This window comes from Citrus sinensis, chromosome 7, assembly GCF_022201045.2.
Source record: "Citrus sinensis cultivar Valencia sweet orange chromosome 7, DVS_A1.0, whole genome shotgun sequence".
Classification (NCBI taxonomy): Eukaryota; Viridiplantae; Streptophyta; class Magnoliopsida; order Sapindales; family Rutaceae; genus Citrus; species Citrus sinensis.
In genome coordinates this window covers 5,661,824-5,686,189 of record NC_068562.1, presented here as the reverse complement: position 1 = coordinate 5,686,189, position 24,366 = coordinate 5,661,824, and the positions used below count along the sequence as shown (strand labels likewise).

The 24,366-nt window shown below is 34.9% G+C and overlaps 5 protein-coding genes across 8 annotated transcripts; 2 read left to right on the top strand and 3 right to left on the bottom strand.

Moving 5' to 3' along the window:
* Positions 1–64: 64 nt before the first annotated feature.
* Positions 65–5,412, bottom strand: LOC102607880 (uncharacterized). Of its 4 annotated transcripts, XM_025092765.2 has the most exons (9): positions 5,058–5,412; positions 4,827–4,943; positions 3,514–3,740; positions 3,210–3,421; positions 2,978–3,080; positions 2,768–2,812; positions 2,309–2,679; positions 1,637–2,135; positions 65–1,213 (listed from the first exon to the last, which is right to left on the bottom strand). In XM_025092765.2, the coding sequence occupies exons 1-9, from the start codon at positions 5,251–5,253 to the stop codon at positions 65–67; spliced, it is 2,919 nt and encodes a 972-aa protein (XP_024948533.2). In that variant the 5' UTR covers positions 5,254–5,412. The 4 variants fall into 4 exon arrangements, with proteins under 4 accessions (XP_024948533.2, XP_015388322.2, XP_024948541.2 ...); XM_015532836.3 differs by lacking the exon at positions 2,768–2,812 and having other exon boundaries at positions 5,058–5,410; XM_025092773.2 differs by lacking the exons at positions 4,827–4,943; positions 5,058–5,412 and adding an exon at positions 3,834–4,569 and having other exon boundaries at positions 3,210–3,410.
* A 3,003-nt stretch (positions 5,413–8,415) lies between these two features.
* On the bottom strand, positions 8,416–9,505 carry LOC102608174 (protein MIZU-KUSSEI 1). The gene has a single exon (XM_006466503.4). It carries the CDS (start codon positions 9,388–9,390, stop codon positions 8,662–8,664), a length of 729 nt encoding a protein of 242 aa, XP_006466566.3. The 5' UTR covers positions 9,391–9,505; the 3' UTR covers positions 8,416–8,661.
* A 3,274-nt stretch (positions 9,506–12,779) lies between these two features.
* LOC102627888 (histone H3.2) lies at positions 12,780–13,578 on the bottom strand. The gene has a single exon (XM_006466214.4). It carries the CDS (start codon positions 13,381–13,383, stop codon positions 12,973–12,975), a length of 411 nt encoding a protein of 136 aa, XP_006466277.1. The 5' UTR covers positions 13,384–13,578; the 3' UTR covers positions 12,780–12,972.
* Positions 13,579–16,342: 2,764 nt separating this feature from the next.
* On the top strand, positions 16,343–17,905 carry LOC102607935 (E3 ubiquitin-protein ligase ATL31-like). The gene has a single exon (XM_006495311.4). It carries the CDS (start codon positions 16,465–16,467, stop codon positions 17,719–17,721), a length of 1,257 nt encoding a protein of 418 aa, XP_006495374.2. The 5' UTR covers positions 16,343–16,464; the 3' UTR covers positions 17,722–17,905.
* A 4,127-nt stretch (positions 17,906–22,032) lies between these two features.
* On the top strand, positions 22,033–23,581 carry LOC102628181 (putative clathrin assembly protein At4g40080). Its single transcript, XM_006466215.4, has one exon. The coding sequence runs from the start codon at positions 22,273–22,275 to the stop codon at positions 23,350–23,352; it is 1,080 nt and encodes a 359-aa protein (XP_006466278.2). The 5' UTR covers positions 22,033–22,272; the 3' UTR covers positions 23,353–23,581.
* Positions 23,582–24,366: the final 785 nt, after the last annotated feature.

The following is a 24,366-nucleotide window of genomic DNA, read 5'->3' as shown; positions in this document are numbered from 1 at the left end:
ATTCTTTCTGTTCCCTTTTAGCTTCCAGTAAAAAAACGCTCTTCAAACGATTTCATCCCCTTACCTAAAGCCATTTTTTGTAAATCAAAATGTAAATTCTTTTGACCAACTGGCCAACTGTAAAATATCCTATAAAAAGCAAAAGCAAAAACCCAAAATATGTCAATGGGAGCTCTGTGAATCCCATGACATCTCCAATTGCAGTGAAAGGAATTGCAATTCCAATAGCAGAAATCACAAGTGTAGATGAAAGTACTGGCCATGAAGCAACCTCCTGAATAAAAGGGATCTTCTCAGTTCGGATGAGGTGGATAATCAACGTTTGCATGAGTAACCCTTCAACAAACCACGCAGAACGGAAGAACACGACATTCATTTGGTTGTAAGCCTCGTAATAGAACCAGAGGAAAAAAAGTGCCGTTACATCACAGAGAATGCACACCGGACCATTGAACAAAATGAACAGCGGTAAGCCATTCTCTGACCATATCTGCGGCGTTTTTACATAATCTCCTTCCATTTTGTCCCATGGTATCGCAATTTGACCAACGCTATATAAGAAATTCTGTGTTAGGAGCTGCTTTGGAGTCAATGGATCGGTTTTCAGGAACATGGTTGCAATAAGAAGTGAAAGAACGCCTCCTAGATTAGCAATAATTGACATCTTTATGTATTTCATTGTGTTACCAAAGGTGACACGGCCCCGCTCAACTCCAGCAACAAGCACGTTCAGATCTTTCTCAAGTAAGATAATATCAGCTAAGTCTTTAGCAACTGATGCCCCAGAATCAACTGATATACCAACATTGGCGGCATCCAGTGCAAGTGAATCATTTATTCCATCTCCCAAGAACCCAACAACGTGCTTACCAACCGATTGCAAGGACTGTACTACCCGGAGTTTCTGAGTTGGAGTGAGCCTAGCCAGTACTGTCGCTCTTTTAACTCTTTCATGGAAGGATTCTTGGCTGAGTAACTCAAGGTCTGGTCCTGTACTTACGTGGGTGGTTCTGATACCAACTTCATGGCAGATTTTAATTGCCAGCGAGAGTGAGTCACCTGTTAACAGTTTTGCTTTTACTCCCTTCTTAGCTAGCCGCCACAGAGCTTGCTTTGCGGAGTCCTTAGGAGGGTCATAGAATGTTATGAGACCTAGGAACACCATGTCCGACTCAATTGGACCATCGTTTCTGTTGCTTTGAGCACTTTTCGGCTGCAACATGTTACAAAACTCTGATGTAAGAAAAGCAAGGGAATGTAATTCTGTAGTTCTGGTTTGGTTTGACCCTGAAACCAATTATGCAGCCCCTTCCAGGCTCCAACATATTGAGTTGAAATTCTTTGGAAGATCTTATGAGTAATAGATGCTAAAAATGAAATGAAAAGGAGAAAAATAGAGAATATGAAATTAAAAAGCAAGTGCTTGGGAAGTACTAACATTCTATTTATAGAAAACACTCTGTGAACAACAAATAAAGGATTAAAAATCAGTCGTGAATAAAGTGCTTTTGTAATGGTTCTGCATTGCTTCAACTTGCACTAAACTAAATAATAGAACATGAAAGTTATAATAGGTAAATAGATGGAACAAATAGTTGACATCGAAAAATGGAAACTCTAAAAAATCTGAACTTACTGGTAGCAGCCTCTTTACTGCAACTCCTATAACCCTTAATCCCTCATTGCTAAGTTCTTCCCCCAAATTTAAAATCCTCTTCTGCTCTTCTGAAGTGAAACTGGTGATTGGACCACTATCCATGTGCTCAACAAAAGAGCAAACTTTGATTACTTCTTCTAATGCCCCTTTTGTTATCACGAATCTACCACTGAATTGGCTACTTCTATCTTCTGTAATTGATTCTGTTTCCAAGATAACTGAAACTTTTCTTCGTACAAAATCGAAAGGGATCTCATCTAGCTTCTTCCATTTGGATGCCTGGAACCTGTAGCCATTTGTATATACATATGCCAATATTGCATCATCCAGAGGATACTTCTGATCAGTCTTGTAGTAAGAATTCAGAAATGCAAAACGTAGGACATTTTCTTTTGGGAATCCCCAGCTGTCAAGGTGATTAACCATGATTGCACGGTCCATGGTGAGCGTACCTGTTTTGTCTATGCATAGGATATCCCTGTAACAGAAGTAACAAAGCAAATGACAATCATTTAAAATATTCAATTTTGACAAGAACTCTTAGAATGCAAAGTTAACAAAATTTGTTTTGTTTCTACTGTAGATATTCCTCTTTCTGTATTGAAGACATATGCATTGATATTAGTATTAGCAAAGAAAAATTAAACTTACATAGTTCCCATGTCTCTTATGGCACCTAAGCTTTTGACGACACATCTGTCTCTGGCCATAGCAAGTGCTCCTTTAGCAAGACTTGTGTTAACAATGAGGGGAAACATCTGAGGAGTGAGTGCGCATGCAACGGAGATTCCAAAAAGAATACTCTCACTTAGATTTTTAGATGTAAAATAATCAATCAATATGATGATCGTAGCTACTATTAGCATAACACAGATAAGCACAAAAGATATCCTTCGGACTCCTTTCTCAAAGTCATCTGGTGGTTTCTGCTTTCCAATAGTTGAGAACATGGTGCTCGTATAGGTCTTGGATCCCGTGGAAACAACTAGACCAGTTCCACTACCCGATACAACATTTGTGCCCTGAGATATAGTCAAAACACGAATATGTCTCAGTATTTTTACTTAGCAGACATTAAATCAAGGGCTGGGGTTAAGGTTAAAATCTTACATGTGAGAGAGAGGGGGGATTAAGGGATGAGAAACAATGAAGGACCTAATGAGGAGCCACCATATGATTTTATTATTTCAAATATTCGACCTGAATATTCCAAAGATTATGACCAAACACCTAGCCCTTTTTTCTTGGCAGATCAGGCTGATGAAAAATCTTTGGAACTTTCACGGCAAGCAGCACAATCATATGAATGAATATACCTACCATGAAGCAGATATTCTTCAAATCTAACAAAGGAGTGCAATGATCTTCTCTGATGTCTGCTGTCTTTTCAGCTGTCCAAGACTCCCCTGTTAACGAGGATTGGCTGTTCAAGAAGCAAAATGCGATAAGTTATTCTATAATCCGTTATATTAGAAAAGGGTGAAATGGCATTGGCATGAAAGAAACTCACAAACCTAATGCATTAAATAAGGCGAGGTTTGAGGTTCTATACCTTACTACCAGGTGTTTCGAAGTCAGTAATCTCACATCACCAGGAAAAAGGTCCCCAGGTTCAAAAATAACAATATCACCAGGAACAACATCCCTCTGATCAACTTGAACTATTAATTCTGACTGAACAACTCTACCTGCACATCTTTGGACCTTAATAGGGCATCTTACAAACTCTGAAAGCTTCATGGCCGCTTTTGAACTGCCATATTCCTTGAAAGGTACGCAAAACATTTGTAAGGGCAAGATTCTAGATATGTAAATGTAAAACCCTGGTTCGAGTCAACGAATTGAGCGAGAAATACCTGGTAGAAGCGGAGGCAAACACTAATAAGAACCAGTGCCAGCATGATGCATCCATTTGGACTGTCACTGGTTACATATGAGAGAGCAGACAAGACAATGAGAATGATATTAAAAGGATGAAAAATTGCATTCCACAGAAAATGCCACCAGCTTGGAAATGTATATTGGAGAGGCACATTTGGGCCATTTTCTTTTAATCGTCTCTCAGCTTCCTTGAAGCTCAGGCCTGCACAATGCAAAAGGAAATGATCGGGGTTATCTCATATAGAAACGAACACTTAGGCTGGATTACCAAGTTTTAGACTAATTACTCCTTTACCCCGTAGTTGAAACAGCTGGGGAAGAGAAAGGAGAAGGCCAGTTCTAAGCCAGAAAGGAATATGATTAACAAATCACTTAACGACCAAAAGGAATACGAATGTGTCTTTTGATTTAGGAAATATTTTGGGGGGCTTGTACAGCTGACAAATAAGTCAATGTCTGCCAAACAACTCAACCAACACTTGTGACAGCAATATTAGTAATGCACTTCAATATGTAACAAGAATCTCAAACTGTCAATTGAGTCTGATTTCAGGGCCTGGCTGTTAGCAGATCCGGAAGGAAGCAAGAAAAAAAAGTATAGAGGTGTAAACTTTACACAGGAGGATCTGCCAATTGCTTTAACACAATTGATAGCTTCAATAACCCAGCTAGATTGTCAAGGAGCCTCCTAAAGAAGCAAGAAATTAGGAATTCTACAATTTCCCAGCAGTGCTTTAATAATATTTGATCCTAAGAGGAAAGAAACATATGAATTAATGTTTCTTGATCGACTCTGGCTTTTGATGTAGATTTTGTTTTATAAGAGCTGGACTACTAAATCTCCGGTACTGGAGATGAAAGAATTTTCATCCAAATACTTCCATTCATTTATGCCATAGAAAAGTATTATATTATTAAATGTTTTCTGGATTTGAATTGAGCAATAGTTCTGGTTAAACCAAAGTGATATCTGATCGACAAACATTTCATCAATTATGTCAAATTGCTAGTTCTTCTCATTTTTGTTAACTCTTCACTTAAAGAATCCTACTGATATTGAAGTGTCTGACAAACACTCTCTATTGTAATTTGAAAGCTCAATAAATTTTATCTCAAGCTTGTATGATGAAAAATTATCATTTTTTATTAATATTAACATTTAAAGTCATATTTATCCCAATACTAATAACTTTTATTTTATTATTCAAAAAATAATAATAACTTTTATTTTATAACTACAACCTTTTTTTTTTCCAAATAGACCCTAGCTAGCAAAGATCATACTCACCTCTTTCAGTGGATCGAACATATTCAAAAACCAAATCTCTTTGCGACTGCGCGAACTTGTATAACCATGAGTAAACCTTCTCTTCCTCTTCAGTTCTAGACCCTCCGTCAACTTTGGCTAAACATCTCAAACCAAAAAAAAAAAAAAAAAAAACCCGACTCAAACAAAATCTCCGTAAACCAAATTATTAATGTCCAATAAACAATAACAATGACAATAAAAGAAACATACCTCCAGACATAAAGCGCTGCAAAAAGTTAAAGATAGGATTACGGGACGCATCGTCTTTGTCGTTGGTACTGTTACTATGATCATTCCTGATTAGATTTTGGTGACTGGGATTATTGGAGGAAGGCAAGAGGTGATTATTGTTGGTGTGATTAACATTTCTTGAAGTGAAAATGGAGAAGATTTTGAGTCCTCCCATAACATGAGAACAATTTAGCTGTGATTGTGAACTCTGAAGAAGAAGAGGTAGAGGTAGATGAAGACATATATGAAAAGGGAAGAGAGGAACCACTTCATTTGGCGGTTGAGGGTTTGAATAGAAGGTAGAGAGAACTTGTGAAGAAATTGTTTTATTGAATGAGTAATCCTCAACTTGAGAAATATTATCACTTGAGTTCAACTACCGAACCTCAAATGACCGTTAGGTTTGAAAGCCTGAAGAGGCAAAAAGCGTTGGTCACACTTCTCCAGTCAGCCCAGCCCCAGCTTCTTCAGACCCGGTTCACTTTTTTTTTTTTAAATATTAAAAATACTAGTGATTTATGCTTATAACGTGGCACTTTCACTTGATGTTAATTAATATCTCATCGATTACAGAACATAAAAAATCCATTACTACCAAATAGATGGTAATGGTTGAATGGTGATACATTATTTAGCATAAATAATATCATTTAGTATACATAAATAATACACTTAATTTACCCTCTTTTTATAAATTTACTTAATATAATTTCTTTCTTAAAAAAAAAAGACGATATGTTGTAATAAGAATTTTATAGTGATCAATCAAGTTCAGTCTTATAGTTACTGAAATCTATTAAATTAAATCACCAACATTAGAGAATTTTATTCAATACCTACTAGCGATAGCATAGAGACCCTAACATTTCATCTTAAAGCGTATATAGTTACTATACTATCAAATAAACTCGACTAGAAATGATACTATAACGGTAGTTAAGTTAAAATTAATTTTATTTGATCTCAGATAATGTGAATCATAATTTATTATGAAGATTAAAAAGTAAAGGCTAGGATGTCTTATATTCTTATATCTTCGCCTCTCCAAAACTCAAAAATCGGCTCCGTCGCTGGGTCCATGTTTGGCGCTGTCTACCGTCTAGTCTAATTTCGGTTAAATGTCGACTAATTATATTGATTTTCGAATACTGTTGGGGCTATTTGTGGTCCTCGAATTAACAAATTTGTATCATTCCCGCTTTTATAGTGACGACAAACAAAACAAATATGCCCGACAAGTAGGTCCATGCAACCAACATTTGTGACTTTATAATTCACAAAGAATTGAGAAGGCTGAAGGCAAAATAACTTACCAACTACCAAGTGCTTGTTATGTAATTCTGTTTGAATAATTTCAATCATTTTTTCTTTCTCTTTTCTTGAGAAGGAATAATTTCAATCTAATCGGAAACATATATAGGACATTCCTGTGATCGTACAGAAGGGGGGGCCTTTAAGCTTTAACCGTGCTTATTATTAATCATATTTTCCAATTTCCAGATGATCCTTACCAACTTAAGGATAATGAATTTAAATGTACTTTTATTATTTAATACACCCACTTTCATATAATTCTTTTTTCTTTCTTTTGGAAGTCATATTCGTATAATTCAAGAGCACTCAAAGGTCAATCCCTCCCCCCCCCCCTCCCCCCCCAAAAAAATAGTCAGTTGTCTTGTAGTCATATTAGCGAGGTGTGTTGGGATCACTCAATTAGAGTAATAGGATGTACGGGTTTTGATCAAATAAGAATAAAAATTTAATTATGAAAAGTTATAACGAATCACTTATGAAACATTACAAAATTTGGTGGTGTATCGGTTTTTAAAAGTCTATATAAGAACAAGGGAGATGACTTTTAAATATAATCTAATTTTAAAAAATAAAAAATAAAATTTATTGTCTATTTTTCTTACAACAATTCACGTCTTTGTCAATTTTCTACAACGCCATAAAATTTGTTAGATATAAAGTGTTTATATTTTCTTAGTGAATTCTTTATTTTGGCTTGGTATAGATTCACATTAAAAATTTGTCATGTCCTGGAAGCGATTTACCGATAAACCCATAAATAATCTCTATCTAAAGGGGACAAATAACACTTTAAAAAAAGCGTATTCGATACATGTTTCAAGTTTCTGTCTACTACTGCTATTATTTTTAACACTATTTACAGGCCTTCGACCTTATCCTCGTGACGGTAACATTACAAGAGGGCATTAATAGTCTCCGGTAGCGTAATCATTTTAGTCATTTTAACAAATGAAAAATGAAAATCGTATGTACATAAACACATGAGGATAAATTAAAATTTGGATCAGCGATTATCCACGTTCCATGTGCGCCCTCCAGTATTGCATACGCTCTGTTGTCCATTTCTTGCGAAACGACACAAGGAATCAATCACAGCTCATGCAATTATAGGATTATGTTCATTTTATTTTTAAAGGCAAAGAAAGACCCACCTACTGAAGTTCAACATTTAAAAATAAATAAATGTATGCTCGCTCACAGGTACCTCGGATATAATGAAAGAAATATGTCTCGACGTCGACGGTGTCGGATTTGGCACAAGGAGTCATTCCTTCTCAGCAACTACATCTGGGACCTTACAAGTGAAATACGTACATATTACATACGCTGCCTACTTCAACCTTATATATATATATATATATATATATATATATATGTTCCAATCCAAAATATTAAAGTGTGGGATCGTTCGGAAAAACACATAAATCATGCAGTTTAAACGTTTTAAGTTTTAAGCCTTTAAAACTTCGCGGTTTTAAAACTTTCTCAAACTTTTCCCGCACTTTAATATTCCGGACCTGAAAACTAATATATATATATATTCCTATCCTACAATTAATTGTCATAAAACAGATGATGTCAAAAACATTATATATATGTACATATAGTAATTTTCTAAGAAGGTTTCGTGACTTCAATAAAATATGAAACCCTGATAATTTATATATATGTTGTTAGCCGAAAAAATTTAATGGCAATCTTTCCAATATTGTTTGGACGGCTTGTTAAAACTCCACTTCGCTGAGTCGGTGGGTGTGAAACATGGGGACGGCCACAGCCAGCCCACTACGTGGCACGTGCACGTACAATTATTGTTCTTCTTATCATATGAAGATGAATTAGCTTTCGTTTTCTTTGGTGGAACAAGTACACATGCGTGCGTGTCTCTGATCTCGACATAACTTTACGCAAATTAATGAATAAAACAACTCAAGTACTGATCAGATCAACACAAAATATCAACATTACGATCATTCAACGGCAAGTAAGAAAGAATCAAGCTTCTCAGCAAGTCAGGAAAACATTCACTTCAAACTATATTATTTCCAAAGTACAAAAGTCTTCGAGAAGTCGACCCAGTGATTAACTGAAAAGAATCTTGGTGATACAATAAAAGCTATGCTCCCAAGCATAGCTAAAAAAGAAGGGGACATAAAATGGGTTTATAATAAAACACCCCCAAGTCGTATATTGTGTCACCAACGAATTTTTTCGCACATGCACACTCCATGTATGATGAATTAGAAGCAAATTAACTATAACAATAGGGTCAACGAGAACGAAAAAGGAAAACACTGAGCTCCTGACCGATATTACCATCAGGGTCGATCAAATGATAAGATTCAGAATCCGAAGAGCCAGCAACCCGCTTAAAATTTGCTCTTAGGTACATAAGTTCATCGTCACGATCAAGTTGCTTCCCCCTGATAACACCAGCGCCAACCACAACTGAGTCCATGAGCCTCAACAAGTCCATATCAGCCTTGGATACTTTACGCTTAACCGCGTATCCAACTTTCCTCCCATTACAATACATCATCCACACCGGCGTCGAAATAAGTGGCTGATGAGAATTCCCGCCGAGGCCGAAAGTTGTGCTTTCTAATGCTATACGCAAAATCCCACCTTGCATTTCTCTGGCTAGAATGGTGGTGGGAAGTGCAAGGTCAATAAGGAGAGTAGGGTTCGTGGATTTGGAGTTTGTTTGGATACAGAACCGGACCTTTCCGCGGCGGTATCCGAAGATGGTGCCGGTGATGGTGTTTGATGAGGATGAGGAACTGGAATTGAAGCTGGGCTGTCGATAACAAATGTAGTTTTCTTGCTTGGTTTTGAATCCGTTTTCTTCAACATTGAAAGTAGTAGTACTGCAATTGCAGCTTGGAATGAGTAACTCCATGAGATTACGCAGAAGCCTCCATGACCGGACTTGTTTTTGGCACTCAACGGTGGTGACACTGACACCGGTGCCACCCATGCTCGAATAAGACATGGTCATGCTCTTATAGGTAGAGAGAATGTGAGAGGCTTATTAGGTTGTTGAAGGTGGTTTAGTGTTTTTATAGAGAGATGATCAGAACATTTTCTTTCTTATTTTTTTTTTTTTTAAATCGAGTTAGAGAGTAGCCGTTATATTTTAAACAGAGGCTTTTTCTTTCTTAAAACAAATTAAAAATCTTTTGCATTAGTGGGACACCTACTAAGGGTTTTTTTTTTGGTTTGTTAATTGAATTATTTTCTACAAAACAGAAGTCAACTTCTTGTTTGAAGATAAAATAAAATAATACACTCGATTAAGACTCGAATTGAGAGCATGCAATGTTTCATTTACTTACTAATGATGTATTGTTGCATTCTATCAAAAAAATATTGTTTGACCGTTTGCTTAACCATTGAAAATACGAAATTTGGCACACAAATATATGGAGTTTTGGTTGAAAATTTAGCATGCCGGATTGCCGGCCAATTGTGCTTATCGCTTGATTTGAATCTCCAACTCAAGATCAATCACGATTCCAAGTTTCCAGCCTCAGCTGCAACGGTTTGTAATAGTGAAAAATAGTATAATAAATGTACTTTGAAAATTGTTCTAAATACTCTAATTTCAATAAATATTTTACTACACAAATACCCATCATATGAATTATTATTAAGGATAATTTATTATAAGTAAACATTATATAATTACTTTGAACACTTATATAGCACACTCATTATTAAATGTACACAATTATCATATTTTAAACCTTAAAATTTTTATTTCCAACGGGTTAACCAATACTTATATGAATAATGTTAAAATCATTATTTTTATTTTATTTTTCCATAAATAAAATAAATTTTGCACTCATTACTTTTAGTTGTTCAAAAATAAAGTAAATAAAAGTACTGTAAAGCATCCATTTTTTTTTTTCGGTTTTTGCTTTTGACCTCTTCTTTCTCTTCTTCTCCGTCTTCTTATTCTACATAAATAAACAAAAAATAATAATAACTAAATTTTTGTTAACTAATTTTTACAACTTGACTCAATTATGTTGTTGTAAAAAATTGTTAATCTCTTGAAATTGGGCATACTGAATAGTTTTTGTTGGGGTTTTGAGTAAAGAAAGTTAATTAATTTAAATAGTCTTAGTAAGAATCTTTTTAGAATTTTAAAGAGTATACAAAGTAAAACTTAATTTTTTAAAATTAGTACATGAGTGTACAAAATAATAGAGTGTTTAAATTAAATTTTAGAGTGCATATAGGCCCAACCAACGCATAATCAATATAATAAGTGACACAACCCAGTTTCATACAATATGAAAAATATGAAATTGACTAATGATTTCCACACTTCTTTAATATCATTATAAAATCATATTCTTATTATCTTATAATTATGAAATCTTAATATATGATACACTTTTTAATTTTTTTAGTAAATTTCAAATAATTTTAAATCAATTAAAAAAAATATCTTCACATAATTGGAGTCCCTTTTTGCGCATAGTTAGGATCATCAGCTTCTTCTTTGTTCCTTCTTTTCTTTCTTTTTTTATTTTTTATGGTCTAGAGATATAGCTGGGATGAGAAACTTCCGTACGATCGCACATAAACTACAAACCCCCTCCATCATCTAATCATTTGGCCATTAGATAGTGTACAGTCTGATCCATACAATTCCAATTTACATCTGTTCAGGCAAACTAATTAATTTTATTTAATTATGTAAGATTCTTTTATTTTTTGTGAACCTTTCTGAGACTGGGACCCTAAAGTGAAAGGGAGTTGCTTTTTAAAGATCCACCACCACCACACACTAACACTAGATTTTATTTTCATGTCGTGTTTTGTAAATAAACCATCATACATAATTACACATAGCACATGAGCGAGAGAGAAATGATGGGGGGCTCCTCTGGATGGACATTTAGGCAAAAGGTGACTGTGTTGTTATAAATAACATGGTGTTGGTTTTTGCTTTCTAGCCTGGGTTTCTCCACTCATGTCCTCTGCCTTTTCCTTTCCACGCGTATGTCCCAGAAAATGACAAGATGAAAAAATGTTTTTGGATTTTTCCTATTTTTTTATTATTGAAGCAGTACTGGCTGTGGAGCAAACTGAATTGTTTAAATTAGCCACAAATGGGAAATTTACTATTGAGGGGGAAAATATGTGTACAGTGAAAAATCAAAGGTTAGGGAAAGGTCCGAACAAACTGTTAAAATACAAGTCCTTGCTTGCTTGCTTCTGGTTTGACTAATAAGGTATATTTGGGTTAGATCCATAGTACACACAACAATTAACCATTCTGGACTAAACTGCAGTTGCTAGATATATACTTAAGAACTTCCATACAAAAACATATTGATATTCTATGTACACAAGTAGTAAGCTAAGGACTACTCACCAAGATCAAAGTTAGGTGTGTATATCAACATATTAATATAAAAATGCCAGACGCACTTTTCTATTTATTTTAGTGTTATGAAGAATTTTTCTCACATAGACAAAAGTGGGGCTTTCCCTTTGAGCAAAATTTGGAAATTGGGATTGTTGGGACAAAATAATGTGTGCCACCTCACTGTCTGGCTGCAGTGGCAAAGGATGAAACTTTTTTATTTTGTTGGAATCTGAAGAACAGCGTGTTTAATTCTGGAACTGGTATTAAAAAAGAATGCAATTTACATTATGGAATGTGGGATACAACACAATGACAATACATGTAAGACATTCAAAAAAAAAAAAAAAAGAGGCCCAATTATAAGCAATTAAGAGCCAAGAATGGTAGACCAAATCGATAACAAAACTACAAAACTTTACCTTTAGCTTGCGTTGTTGGGATTTTCATATCTGTGCAAGCTGTGAACAACAGACCATTTGCTTTGCTCTTAAAGCGCAATTGAAATTGATATTATACAGCTATAACTTAAAAATTACAATACTAAAATATTTAATAAATAGTAACTATTATATCTTATAAGTTATGTTAATATAATTTTTTATTTATATAATAAAAAATCTATTATATTTTTAATAATTTTATTAAAATTATTATTTAAAATTTATAATTATTACATATTATTAATTTTTATTTGATAATTACAATTTTTTTACCACAACACCTCAATACCAAACATGTTAATTGCATTTAACATGAAGTTGGCCCAAGTTCATTCTCGAGCAAATTCATCAATAAACATGTTACTAGCAGTAATCTAAGCATCACAGAATTCATCAACCATATCAACATTTCGCAAAATATCCAAAGCCTGCTGGGGCGGGTACCTAATCATCAATCACAGGAAATGAAAATTCAAGACACATTTTTCCAACTGCCCAAATGCAACAAACAATTGTAATTTCAACAAACACATGGCATACCAATTCCATCACGACTGCGAACAAAAAAATATTAAAAGGCTAATTATCTATTAGATTAAAAACCCTCGAAAACATTTTAACAAACACCTTAGATACATACTAGACCCGATCTAATCCATCGGATAGACATCCAAACATTCATCTAAACCCCAAATATTGACCGAAAGACTAACATCGCAGTAAGAGGAACAAAATAAATTAAATCAGAAAGTTCCTAAGCCCTTTCACCCCTGATCCGCCTAGCAAGCTGAATGTCCTTGGGCATAATAGTGACCCTCTTAGCATGAATAGCGCAGAGGTTGGTGTCCTCGAACAGCCCAACAAGATAAGCCTCAGCAGCCTCCTGAAGTGCAGCAACAGCGCTGCTCTGGAACCTCAGATCCGTCTTGAAATCCTGAGCGATTTCCCTCACCAATCTCTGGAACGGAAGCTTCCTAATAAGAAGCTCAGTGCTCTTCTGGTACTTCCTGATTTCACGGAGTGCGACAGTTCCTGGACGGAACCTGTGAGGCTTCTTCACTCCTCCGGTTGCCGGTGCGGATTTCCTTGCCGCCTTGGTCGCCAGTTGCTTTCTTGGGGCCTTGCCTCCGGTGGACTTGCGAGCGGTTTGCTTCGTGCGGGCCATTGATTTGGGAAATTAAGTGTTTCTTTTTTCTTGGGAGATCTTAAAATATGAATGAAAATTGAAAGATGGCGAGATGGGAGCTGAGGGATTTGGTGGTGTATAAAAAGGACAGCAAAGAGGAGAGGCGGCAAGGTTTTGAATTTTTCGAAAGACGAGGGAATTTTGGTGGGCGGGGAAATCGTACGGTGCTGAGTGCTTGTAATGGAGTCACACGGATTGCGATCCGTGTGAAACGTGAACCAGCCAAGGAGAAGATTTTGTTAAGGGTCAAATATTTTTCGGCGAAAAAATAAATTGGGCGCCACATTTCAGAAATTCGGAGTTTTGAAAATTTCAATCCCGGTTGTCAATACTTGTCATCTTTATTTTATTTTTCAATGGCGCATTAAATTGTTCAAATAATCAAGATCGAGGGTGGTGAAAATTGTAATATATTTATATATTGAGGTTTTTTTTAAACTAGTTGTACAGTTGTAGTTTTAAGTTACAATATTAATATGTTTAGTAAACACTAATTGTTGTAACTTAAAAATTAAGTTGATTTGATTTTATACTTATATAATAAAAAATTTATTACATGTTTACTAATTTTGTCAATATTATTTTTAAAAATTATATCTACTATAAACTATTAATTTTTATTTCATAAGTATAATTTTTTTCTACAATAACTACATCTTAAAAGTTAGTTAAAGTATTTTAATACGAAACAAGACCTTATAAGCATTGTCCTTCGAAAAAGTGTTATATACCAACTATTTAATGTATAATTACCAAAAAAGAACCATGTAAATATATAATTATTAGAAATCCTCAGCATAAATATTAAAATTTCCCAATGTCATTGGATTTTTCTAAGGTTTAGGTCGAGTTAATAATAATAACAATAATAATTAAAAAAAATTGTCCGACTCAACATAACATTGCAGACCTCATTGCATTACCATTTATGGATTGGGCTTCTTCTGTTTTTGTCTCTATGGCTGGCCACGGCATAGTTTGGTCCAAGACTATCGCCTTGTCTTTTGTTTGAGTTAAACTATTGGCACCCCTTAAAAATGCTTGTAAAACCTTCCTACTATAATAATTATATGGGAGCCCCTATGTTACAATTAATGTAACATACACACTCAACAACAACCACACAAATAATAGGCCCACACAATTTATGTGGTTGTTGTTGAGTGTGTATGTTACATTAATTGTAACATAGCATTTGCCTAATTATATTAAAGAACGAAATAGATCCGATTAAACCCCCTATAATAGGCTTTATAAGTTTCTCTCTCGAACTCTTTACACCAATATAATTACACCAAATTGTTTTATATTTTTATTTTTCTCACAAATACTTTTTATTTTAAAATTTTTTTCTATTATTTTCTCACTTATCAGTTTTTTTTTATAACAAAAATTATATAATAATTATTTGAATCCATTTTTCATTCTGCATAATTCATATATGTGTTGTCTGAAAAGGTCTTCTATTGTAAAACTATTCATGAGGTGTGCTGGGAAACAGGGTAGTTTTAAGGAATCAGAGGGGCGCCAACAACATCACTCTCCTTTTTTAACTTCTTGTTCTTTTTGAGTGAAAGGGCCCAAGATTATCCTCGCATTCGCAGGTTCAAGCAATCGAATCCAAAAGCCAGCTTCGTCCAGAAATCGTTTTCGCCATCGTGTGTGTATGGATGATGACATTCATCCATATCCTGAGCCGCCGGTATGGAAATTGATTAATTGATTAATTAATCAATTAATAGTTTCTCTTTATTTCTCAATGACATCTAAATTCTTTTTCTTTCATTCTCCTGTATCGTAGACATTCTCTTTCGTGCAGGAAGATTCAATGTATCAAAGCAACGATCCCCCTATCTTAGATGCATGTAAGATAGGGATTGAGATAGGGAGCAATACTTTTTATGCCCACCTATTTCTTAATTTATATTTATATTTTAATTAAAAATATTTTTTTAAAAAGATTATTAGATTTTAAATAGAAATGATATAATAAGAAAAAAATTTAGATAAATTTAATATTTTAGGATTTGTATGCTATTTAAAAGGAAATTTTGTTTTGGGGTAAATTTTTATGAGAAGATGGTTAATTTGAATATATGGATTTGTATTTTATTAATAGAAAAGTAATCTTCAAAGATGATGTTTTTATTCTGAAATAATCATAATTATGTCAACGTTCATCAAAACAACCCTTTATCTCCCCTACCGAGCAACTCTTCATCTCTTTTAACTCTCACTATTTTATAAGAACTTATGATTAATGATATATTAATTTATTAATCATTTATTTTATTTGTATACATAATTATAAGATTATAAAAAGAGAATTCATCTCCTTATTTGTATACATTTGATAATGAACGCAAATTATCTTTAAATTATTATTATGCCACTTATTTGTTTTCACTTTTTCTCTTGTTATATTACTGTATTCTTTAACTGATGGGTAATTTAACAATTATAAAACTTTTAGAGGGATGTTGGTAGCTCTGCTCATCAGCTAATCCATCAATGGACGATAATAACAAATGCAACCGTCTAATAAATGCATGGCCCATAACTCCATCTAACAAAAGCTGTCCAGAATAATCTATTGTGACATCGATAGCTACTTGTACCGGCTAAATACAGTTCCGCAATCAAACAGGAAAGCGAACAACTACATTATCTCTTTTATTTTTTATTTTATTTTTTCTATTCCCCCAAAATATCTCCACCTTTTCAAAGCCTGTTTTTGCGGGTTTTTAATAATAATTAAAATATGATAACAATAATAATAATAATAATAACTAGAACAAGTATATTTTACAATAATAATATCCAACAATTAAACAATAGATGGATTGCAATTACCCTCCACGATTAAAACGTTGCCGTGGCAACACACATCAGCAGTCGGCCAGGCATCCAGCAGTAATTTAGGCTTTCACGTGGCAAGGATGTTGTCCCCTTACTGATGACGTCATCACTCGCGACAGTTCGTTTCTTCCCGCCCACGCCAGCCAGCCAGCTGCCTCTTTCTCCCCTTATACAATTTGCCACGTCACTCACTGTGCTGACATGACTAATATAACTCCTCTCTCTCACTACTCACTAGCTTCCAGAATTCGGAGCGATTTTCATCTGATACTAATGATAATGAGGTTCGAAAACTTCAATCCCAGCCGTTGGATCATCCACGTCACATGGCTGCTGCTCCTCTGGCCGACGTTGTACGATTACGCCAGCGCACAGACAGTCACGCAACCGCCGGCGAACCCTGACGGTCTTTACACAACCCTTGATCCTTCAATGGCAATCATCATCTTGGTTCTCATATCCACCTTCTTTATCGTCGCCATGTTTTCCATCTACGTACGTCACTGCTCTGATTCACGCGCCCAAGGCGGCGTCCTCCCTTCACGCGCCCTCGCCGGGCTCTCCAGAAACCGCGGCCTCGATCCTTCCGTCATCGAGTCTTTCCCTATCTTCGTCTACTCTGCGGTGAAGGATCTGAAAATCGGGAAGGGTGCTCTGGAATGTGCCGTGTGTTTAAGCGAGTTTGAGGACGACGAAACGCTGCGTTTACTTCCAAAATGTGATCACGTGTTCCATCCTCATTGCATCGATGTCTGGTTAGCCTCTCACGTGACGTGCCCGGTTTGTAGGGCCAACCTTACTCCAGAATCAAACAAAAAGGTTAAATTATGCGATTCAAACAACGAGTCGAATCAGACTCACAACAACTCCGCTTCTGAACTCAGTGGAGAGCAAAGTCGCGCTGTGATCGACATCAACGACGAGCAAAGCAACAGTGACGCGCAAGTGCTTGAAATTACTAACGCGGCGAGTCACGTGACGCCGATGAGGAACCGACCGCCGAGATTGGGAATGCCAGAGAGGTTTCCGAGGTCACATTCGACAGGACATTCGCTTGTTCTAGCTGGAGTAAGCGTTGAGAGGTACACACTAAGATTTCCAGACGAGGTTAGGAAAAAGCTAATGACGAGAGGTAAACTTAAGCGAACGGCGAGTTTCAATGCCGCTCTGGCAATGGAAGGCAGTTCCAGAAAGGGTGGTGGAGGAGAAGGGAGTAGTAGAGGAAGAAATTATGTGGACCGGCAAATTGGCCGGTCCGACCGCTGGGTTTTTTCAATGACTCCGCCGTTTGTTTCGAAGATGGGGTTCGTTAAAGTTGGTGGTGAGGGTATGGGATTGGGCGATGGTTGGAATTCGAACGGAAGGAACCTGTTGACAGCAGTTAAATCGCCGTTAAATTGTCTTAACGTGAAGATTGGGCAAGGTGGCGAATCCTCCTCGGCAAGGCCCCAGGTATGAACTAGTGGATCAAAATTAAAGTATATTTTAGTTGAGAGACAAGATAGAAGCAATTGGATACCGGGTGCCGATGGTTTTGTTTTTGGCAGTGGTTTTGTTTTTGTTTTTTTTTTTTTAAAGAAATTTTGTGTAAATATTTTATATATTTATATATTAATTTGATAATTGAAATTTTGTTACAGAATTGATGAATTTGATTTTTAAATGGTCCGCTAGTAGAAGACGTCACCAATATGCAAAAATTTACTTCACATTTAGAAATTAGAATATCACAGAAAAATCATTTATCTGGAAAGGATTTTACAGGATTTTTTTTAATGATTGAAGAAAAGAGAATTAACTTGTCATTTTCAACAACTCATCTAAACAAATGACTTGAGTAAACGAGAAAGGAAAATGCTTAGTGTAGAGAAGAACGGGAGAAAGAGGAGAGAAACAATGAAGAAAGGGATAGAGAGATAATGAGTGGGTGAAGAGAGAGAGAGAGTAAAATTCTCTCATCTTTCTCTCGTGGTTCTCTCTCTCTAGCACTACTCAAAGAGAAATCATTCTTTGATGAGTAGTGCTACAAAGAGAGAACCACGATAGAAAGACAAGAGAATTTTGATCTCTCTCCCTCTTCACCCACTCACTCTCTCTTTACCCCTTTCTTCATTGTTTCTCTCATCTTTCTCTCGTGCTTCTCTACACCAAGCATTTTCATTCTTTGATAGATCTCCTGCATAGAAATGAACATATGATAGTGAAGATGGGACCTCATCATCACCCATCAGATGCATGGTGTCCATCTAATTTTCGTCCAATTATTGCTTTAGGTAGTGAGCCCAACCAATGACATTTAAAAAAGAAGCGAGCCCAACTGCAGTCATAAAATAGTTGACATTTTTTAAACTACTAGAATCAAACACCTAATTGGCAACCAATGACATCAGTTTTTAGTTTTTAAATTGCAAGCCGAAAGAAAATAATAATTATTGTTGATGCCAATTTTAGTGTAACATTTTTTTTTCGTGATATTTTTCTACCTCAAGTTTTATCGTCCATTTTTCTTTGTGATGTTGGCTTATCTCATGATTTGTGTGGTTAAAAGTGTAAAAGAAAAGAAATTGTCAAAGACTATGAGGGTTGTCGGCGATGACTCTCCGATACTTAAGCCAACATTTTGTGCTCAACTTCTAAAGGGAGAAAGAATTTTGAGGGAGAAGGACCACATTTTTGCAATTATTTTATTACTTACTTTCAAACATAGGAGGTTTGGCCTTTATACAAGCAACTTGAAGCATGAGATGGAGGAGCTATCATGACATGCAGTATAATCATTGTGATAAGTGACCACAAATCTTTTGCATAAGGACAACTATCAACATGTGTCAAGACTTGTTCATGATAAGTCTTCTTTAGACATTTGTCATATTTTTTGGGCATTTAACCTTTAAACGATTTGAGCTTGCCTTTGGCTCTAACATTGGTTCCATATAGAGAGGACTGATTTTGCGACCTTTTGCTCGTAAAGGATTTATATAGAATCTTATTTGTAAGAAATTATAATTATTCTCCAGACACCTTGTTTCTTCTTGTAAAATCACACTTTTCTATTTTCTCAAAAATTTGTGATTTGGACATTTTACGTATAAATATTAAAGAATTGACTCGACATTTCTTTGTAAAAAGCAAATTTAAATCATTCTTGTTAGGATCACTCCTTTAGCATTTTATCAAAAACATATCATTTGAGCATTTTAGATTCAATTGGAATTATTAAAAAATGGACCTAGATTTTTTTTATAAGGCCTATTTTCATATTGGCTTTTTGGGCTTATTCAAATTTCCGTGTAAAAATTATGAATTAAGCCATGTCACAACAAAATAGACAGATGCTTAGAAAAAGACATTATCATTCATCACCATCAAGTAACACTTGAGTGAATTAAGGAATGGTGAGAAATACAGGAATATTTTGCAGTATGAAATGGTGTTTTAAAATAAATAATATCATTTTTTAAATATTTTGGTTGAGATAATAGAGAAAGGATGTTAAAAATGAATTTTAGACGAGTATTAGGATTGGCAAAATCCTAATCCGAATTCATATTTCTATATTTGGATCTGCATCGGCATCCGCAAAAAAAGATATGGATCCGGATGCGGGTAATATCCGTAACGGATGTGGGCGGATATTCCGCATATTCATATCCGTAAAAATTAAACTTTGATAATTTAATATATAATTTAAAAATTCAATAATTTAACTAATAATATCAAATAAAATCTAATCATAATTCAACAATTAATAATTCAACATGAATAACATACAATAATCTCATAAATCTATAAATCTATAAATAAAATTTTATTTTTATTTTTTATCTCATTTTTAATGTATATTTTTAATTTAAAATAAAATTCAATAATTTACCTAATAATAACAAACAAAATTCACTCATAATCAATAATTAATAATTCAACATGACTAATTAATAACAATATCATAAATCCTCAAATAAAATTTATTTTTTTAATTTTTAATTTCATTTTCAATATATATATATTAATTTAATTTTTAATTTAAAATAAAATTTTTTCCGGATCCGGATATCCAGTTTTCCGGATGCACTTGCATCCAGATATCCCAAATTTCTATATCTGGATTCACATTTTTTAATGTGCGGATTTGAATTTTTCCGGATCTGGATCTTCCAGATCCTTGTAGATCGGGGCCGAATATGGATTTAATTACCATCTCTAATGAGTTTTAATGGTACCACCCAACGTTGATTAATTGATGCTAACAATATCAAAGAGAAATTATATCTGACTCCTTAAATCATTTCACTAGTCAAATTATATCTGACTCCTTAAATCATTTCACTAGTCTTTATTTTTTAATTTATTTTATTATTTTCTAAAATTACCTTCATTAAAAATAAAAAGTTATTAGTTTTTATTTTATTCTCCTTCTTTCCACCTCTCTCTCTACCATAACTATTATCCCCGCCACTTATTTTCATCAACAACAAGTTCACCACCACCACCTATCTTTTTCATCATCAATCAATCCATCAACTCCACTAACATATGAAGAGTTTCAATGATGTTTTTTACCCCCAAAAAAATTTTATAAACAAGTGGTGAATTTTGTTGATATCGATGATATTGGTTTTAATTTTGTGAGATAATCTAAAGTTTTGTTTAATTTTAATTTGAGATTACTAGATTAGATCAGGAGCTAACAATTAATTGAAATTGTGATTTAATTTTGAAAAAAATAAGAGAGATGAGAAGTTAATCTATTGACAACATGAGAGAAAAAAAAACATATTCATTTTCGAATAAGAACAATTTTAGAATAAAAAATATTAATTGAAAAATGGGGACTAATAAGACAAATTGATAGGGTCAAATATTACCATTATATACCGAATAAAATGTTGCTAAATACATTCCAAATAACTGAAATAAGTTTAAGTACACCCATGCGAATAATGGGGTCAAATAGTCCACTCTCGCTTAGTAGTTAGCTCCATATCCTCGCCCCTGCTAACTGCTAAGGGAGAATGAACCCTGGGCCACTATTCCCATGTCAACAGAAATATGTTGCCACTAATTATAATCATCACATCAACGGGGACGATGTGCCGATGCGACAATGTATTTAGAAGTAAGAAGTAGAAAGTTTGTAATTCCTTTTTGTATTAAATTTAAACACAAATGTAGAACCATTTGTGTAATGGTTTATATGTTCTGGATCAAACGGCTACTTACACTGAATAAGCCAGTATTTTTCTATATTTTAAATTAAAATAATTGATCTAATGATTACTCTCCAAAATTTGATTATTAGTCACATTAACATCGAAGGGCAACCATATTTTATTTAATTAGGAAGCCGACGCATTTGATATTCTTTACTCTTTACTTGATAACTACCACCTAACAAGTTTCAGAATGGTATACATGGACACGAGTTTAATTGGCTAAAACAAGATATTTTAAAAGCATATATGTCTCGAAATGGCTTCTGTTACATCCGAATTATGGGTACGGTAATAATGATCGAAACAACGTCGTGTGACCTTTTTGATCGGTTTTGACAATCATAAATGGCTGCTTAGTGCTTACCCGACAAAAAACAAATAATTATTTTTAATCAGGGTCCACCCTGCAGGTGGTGGCTTGACTTTTTTTATCATTCATCGACATCAATAAAATTTAGCCGTTCGTTTGTTGGTTGTAGTTGATTACATTAAATTTTGTAATTGCTTCAACGGTGATGTCTCTTGCTTTTTTTTTTTGTCTTTTTTTGCCCTTTTTAAATTTTAATTCTCTCAAATCTTTGACAAGGCAACGGTTAACAAGCGCAAAGAACATACGTTGATACGTATAAATAATTATCACACGCCACCCAACTGTAGAATTTGATAAGGGAAAGTGGGAAACCATATTCCTTCTTCTTCAATTCAATTCCGGTGCCTTCTTTAATTATCTTTTAAATCCTTTAAATAAATGAAATAAAATTTGCCTCTCGGCTGCAGCGTACGTAGGTGGATCTTTATGAACATGGGGCGCCTGGCAAATCTAATGGGCATAATCAAAGACAAGGTGTCACAGAGCAAAGCAGCCATAATCTCCAAACCCAAAACCCTAACTCTCCATCTATCTCTTCTACGAGCCACAACTCACGACCCTTCCACGCCGCCCGATCCGAAACGCCTGACCACGCTCCTCAGCTTCGGCCATAGCTCTCGGGCCACGGCCGCCGCCGTCATCGAAGCCCTCATGGACCGCCTTCAGACAACCCACGATGCATCCGTCGCCATCAAGTCCCTCATCGCCGTCCATCACATCGTCAAACATGGAAGCTTCATTCTCCAAGATCAGCTCTCTGTTTATCCCTCCGCCGGTGGAAGAAACTATCTTAAATTGTCAAACTTCAGAGACAACACGACGCCGCTTACTTGGGAACTCTCTTCGTGGGTCAGATGGTACGCTTTATATCTCGAACACCTCTTGTCCACTTCTAGGGTTTTGGGTTTCTTCCTTTCTTCAAGTTCAAGTTCTGTGGAGATGGATAAAGAAGAAGAGAAGGTGTCGGCGCTCGTGAACATTGATTTGCTCAAAGAGGTCGATTCCTTGCTGAGTTTGCTTGAACAGATGTGTAAAACGCCTGATTGTTTGCACGTGCGCGGCAACCCTTTGGTGGACGATATCATGGGATTGGTGGGCGAAGATTACTTGTCTGCCATAAACGAGGTTTCAATTCGAGTCAGCGAGTTTAACAACAGACTCGGCTGTTTGAGTTTGGGTGACTCGGTCGAGTTGGCCTGTGCCTTGAAGAGATTGGAGGATTGTAAGGAGAGATTGTCGGTTTTGTCCCACAGGAAAAGGGTTTTGATTGAAGCATTTTGGGGATTAATCACCGCATTGAAGGATAAAGTAGCGAAAGAGAGAGCGTATAGAGATGAAAGGATGATTGTGAGCACAGGGAGAAGAGATAAGGCAAGTGAGTCAGCTCGGTTTGGAGATCGCCTTTCGAGAAGGTACGGTGACTCAGTCCGATTCTCTTCAGCTAGATTTGGCTTCAACAGGTTTCCTAATTTTCTGGTTCTTGACTCAATCGAATCATGTGCATAGTGATGGCCATGTATGGTCAGTGTAATTAAAGTAAATAGAAAATCCATATATAGTGTGAATTTTAAGTCTATTTGCTATACGTTGGGAAAAAAAACAATTATGTCATTTCGTTAAGGAGAATGGTTATGATTTCCAAGTAGATTAAGCACAGAAGAATTGCGTGTTAATATGGTTTTGTTACGTTAATTTGAAAGCAAGAAAAGATTACCATCATTTTGATTCATAATAATTATGCATATATATTATAATGATTATCAAGCCTCGGTTATGAGGTTGTTTACTCGTTATGCATAGTTGAAACGTTCATTACTCGGGATTATTTTAGGTTTTCTTTAAAGAAAGCTATTAAAGCTGATCATATCTTCACTCAATAATTGAGTATGTCCCTCTCGTCACAAATTGCTGCAAAACTTTATGTAAAAAAGAAAGTAAAAATCATAGACAAAGGACCCTACTCAGTCCTCTCTTTATTGTTTTTTAATTAGGACGTGCATTATGAAGAACTGATGCCTATTTACTTTTCTTTTTCTCTTTCTTTTTCAAATACCGTTATTATTTTTAATTTTTGACATTGTCTATCTCTCCCTTTTTCTTTTCTTTTTTAGGAAATTATCAATCGAATATTCTTAATTTATTCCGTTATCAAATTTACTACAATACTTTCAGGGTATATCAGTCGTCCACCTTAAGTTAACAAAATATATATGCCGTCTATAAAATTGTTAGTTGCTATTTAAGTATGATGACGTCAGAGGAGTAATCTGATATTTTTATATGATACAAGTGATAATTTAAAGATATATAAGTGATAATAAGAGATTGTAAAGGTATATAAGTAATAATTTTTAAGGGTATAATTGTTAATTCACTATAATTAATTAATTTTCAAGGGAAAACGAGGAGAATTACACTCATTTTCACTCTCAAATGCTACGTGGTACTTATTTATTAATTAATTAATTTTATAATTTGTAAAACTACTTTTACCATTCAGTAGATGAAACGTCACATAAT

Excerpts from the sequence above, each read along its gene's own strand:
- LOC102607880 (XM_025092765.2), bottom strand. The coding sequence starts at position 5,253 with ATGGGAGGACTCAAAATCTTCTCCATTTTCACTTCAAGAAATGTTAAT. Across the intron at positions 2,136-2,308 it reads ATAAGAGACATGGGAACTAT|GGATATCCTATGCATAGACA; the intron begins GTAAGTTTAATT and ends CTTCTGTTACAG. Across the intron at positions 1,214-1,636 it reads CAGTAAAGAGGCTGCTACCA|CCGAAAAGTGCTCAAAGCAA; the intron begins GTAAGTTCAGAT and ends AACATGTTGCAG.
- LOC102608174 (XM_006466503.4), bottom strand. The coding sequence starts at position 9,390 with ATGACCATGTCTTATTCGAGCATGGGTGGCACCGGTGTCAGTGTCACC.
- LOC102627888 (XM_006466214.4), bottom strand. The coding sequence starts at position 13,383 with ATGGCCCGCACGAAGCAAACCGCTCGCAAGTCCACCGGAGGCAAGGCC.
- LOC102607935 (XM_006495311.4), top strand. The coding sequence starts at position 16,465 with ATGACTAATATAACTCCTCTCTCTCACTACTCACTAGCTTCCAGAATT.
- LOC102628181 (XM_006466215.4), top strand. The coding sequence starts at position 22,273 with ATGAACATGGGGCGCCTGGCAAATCTAATGGGCATAATCAAAGACAAG.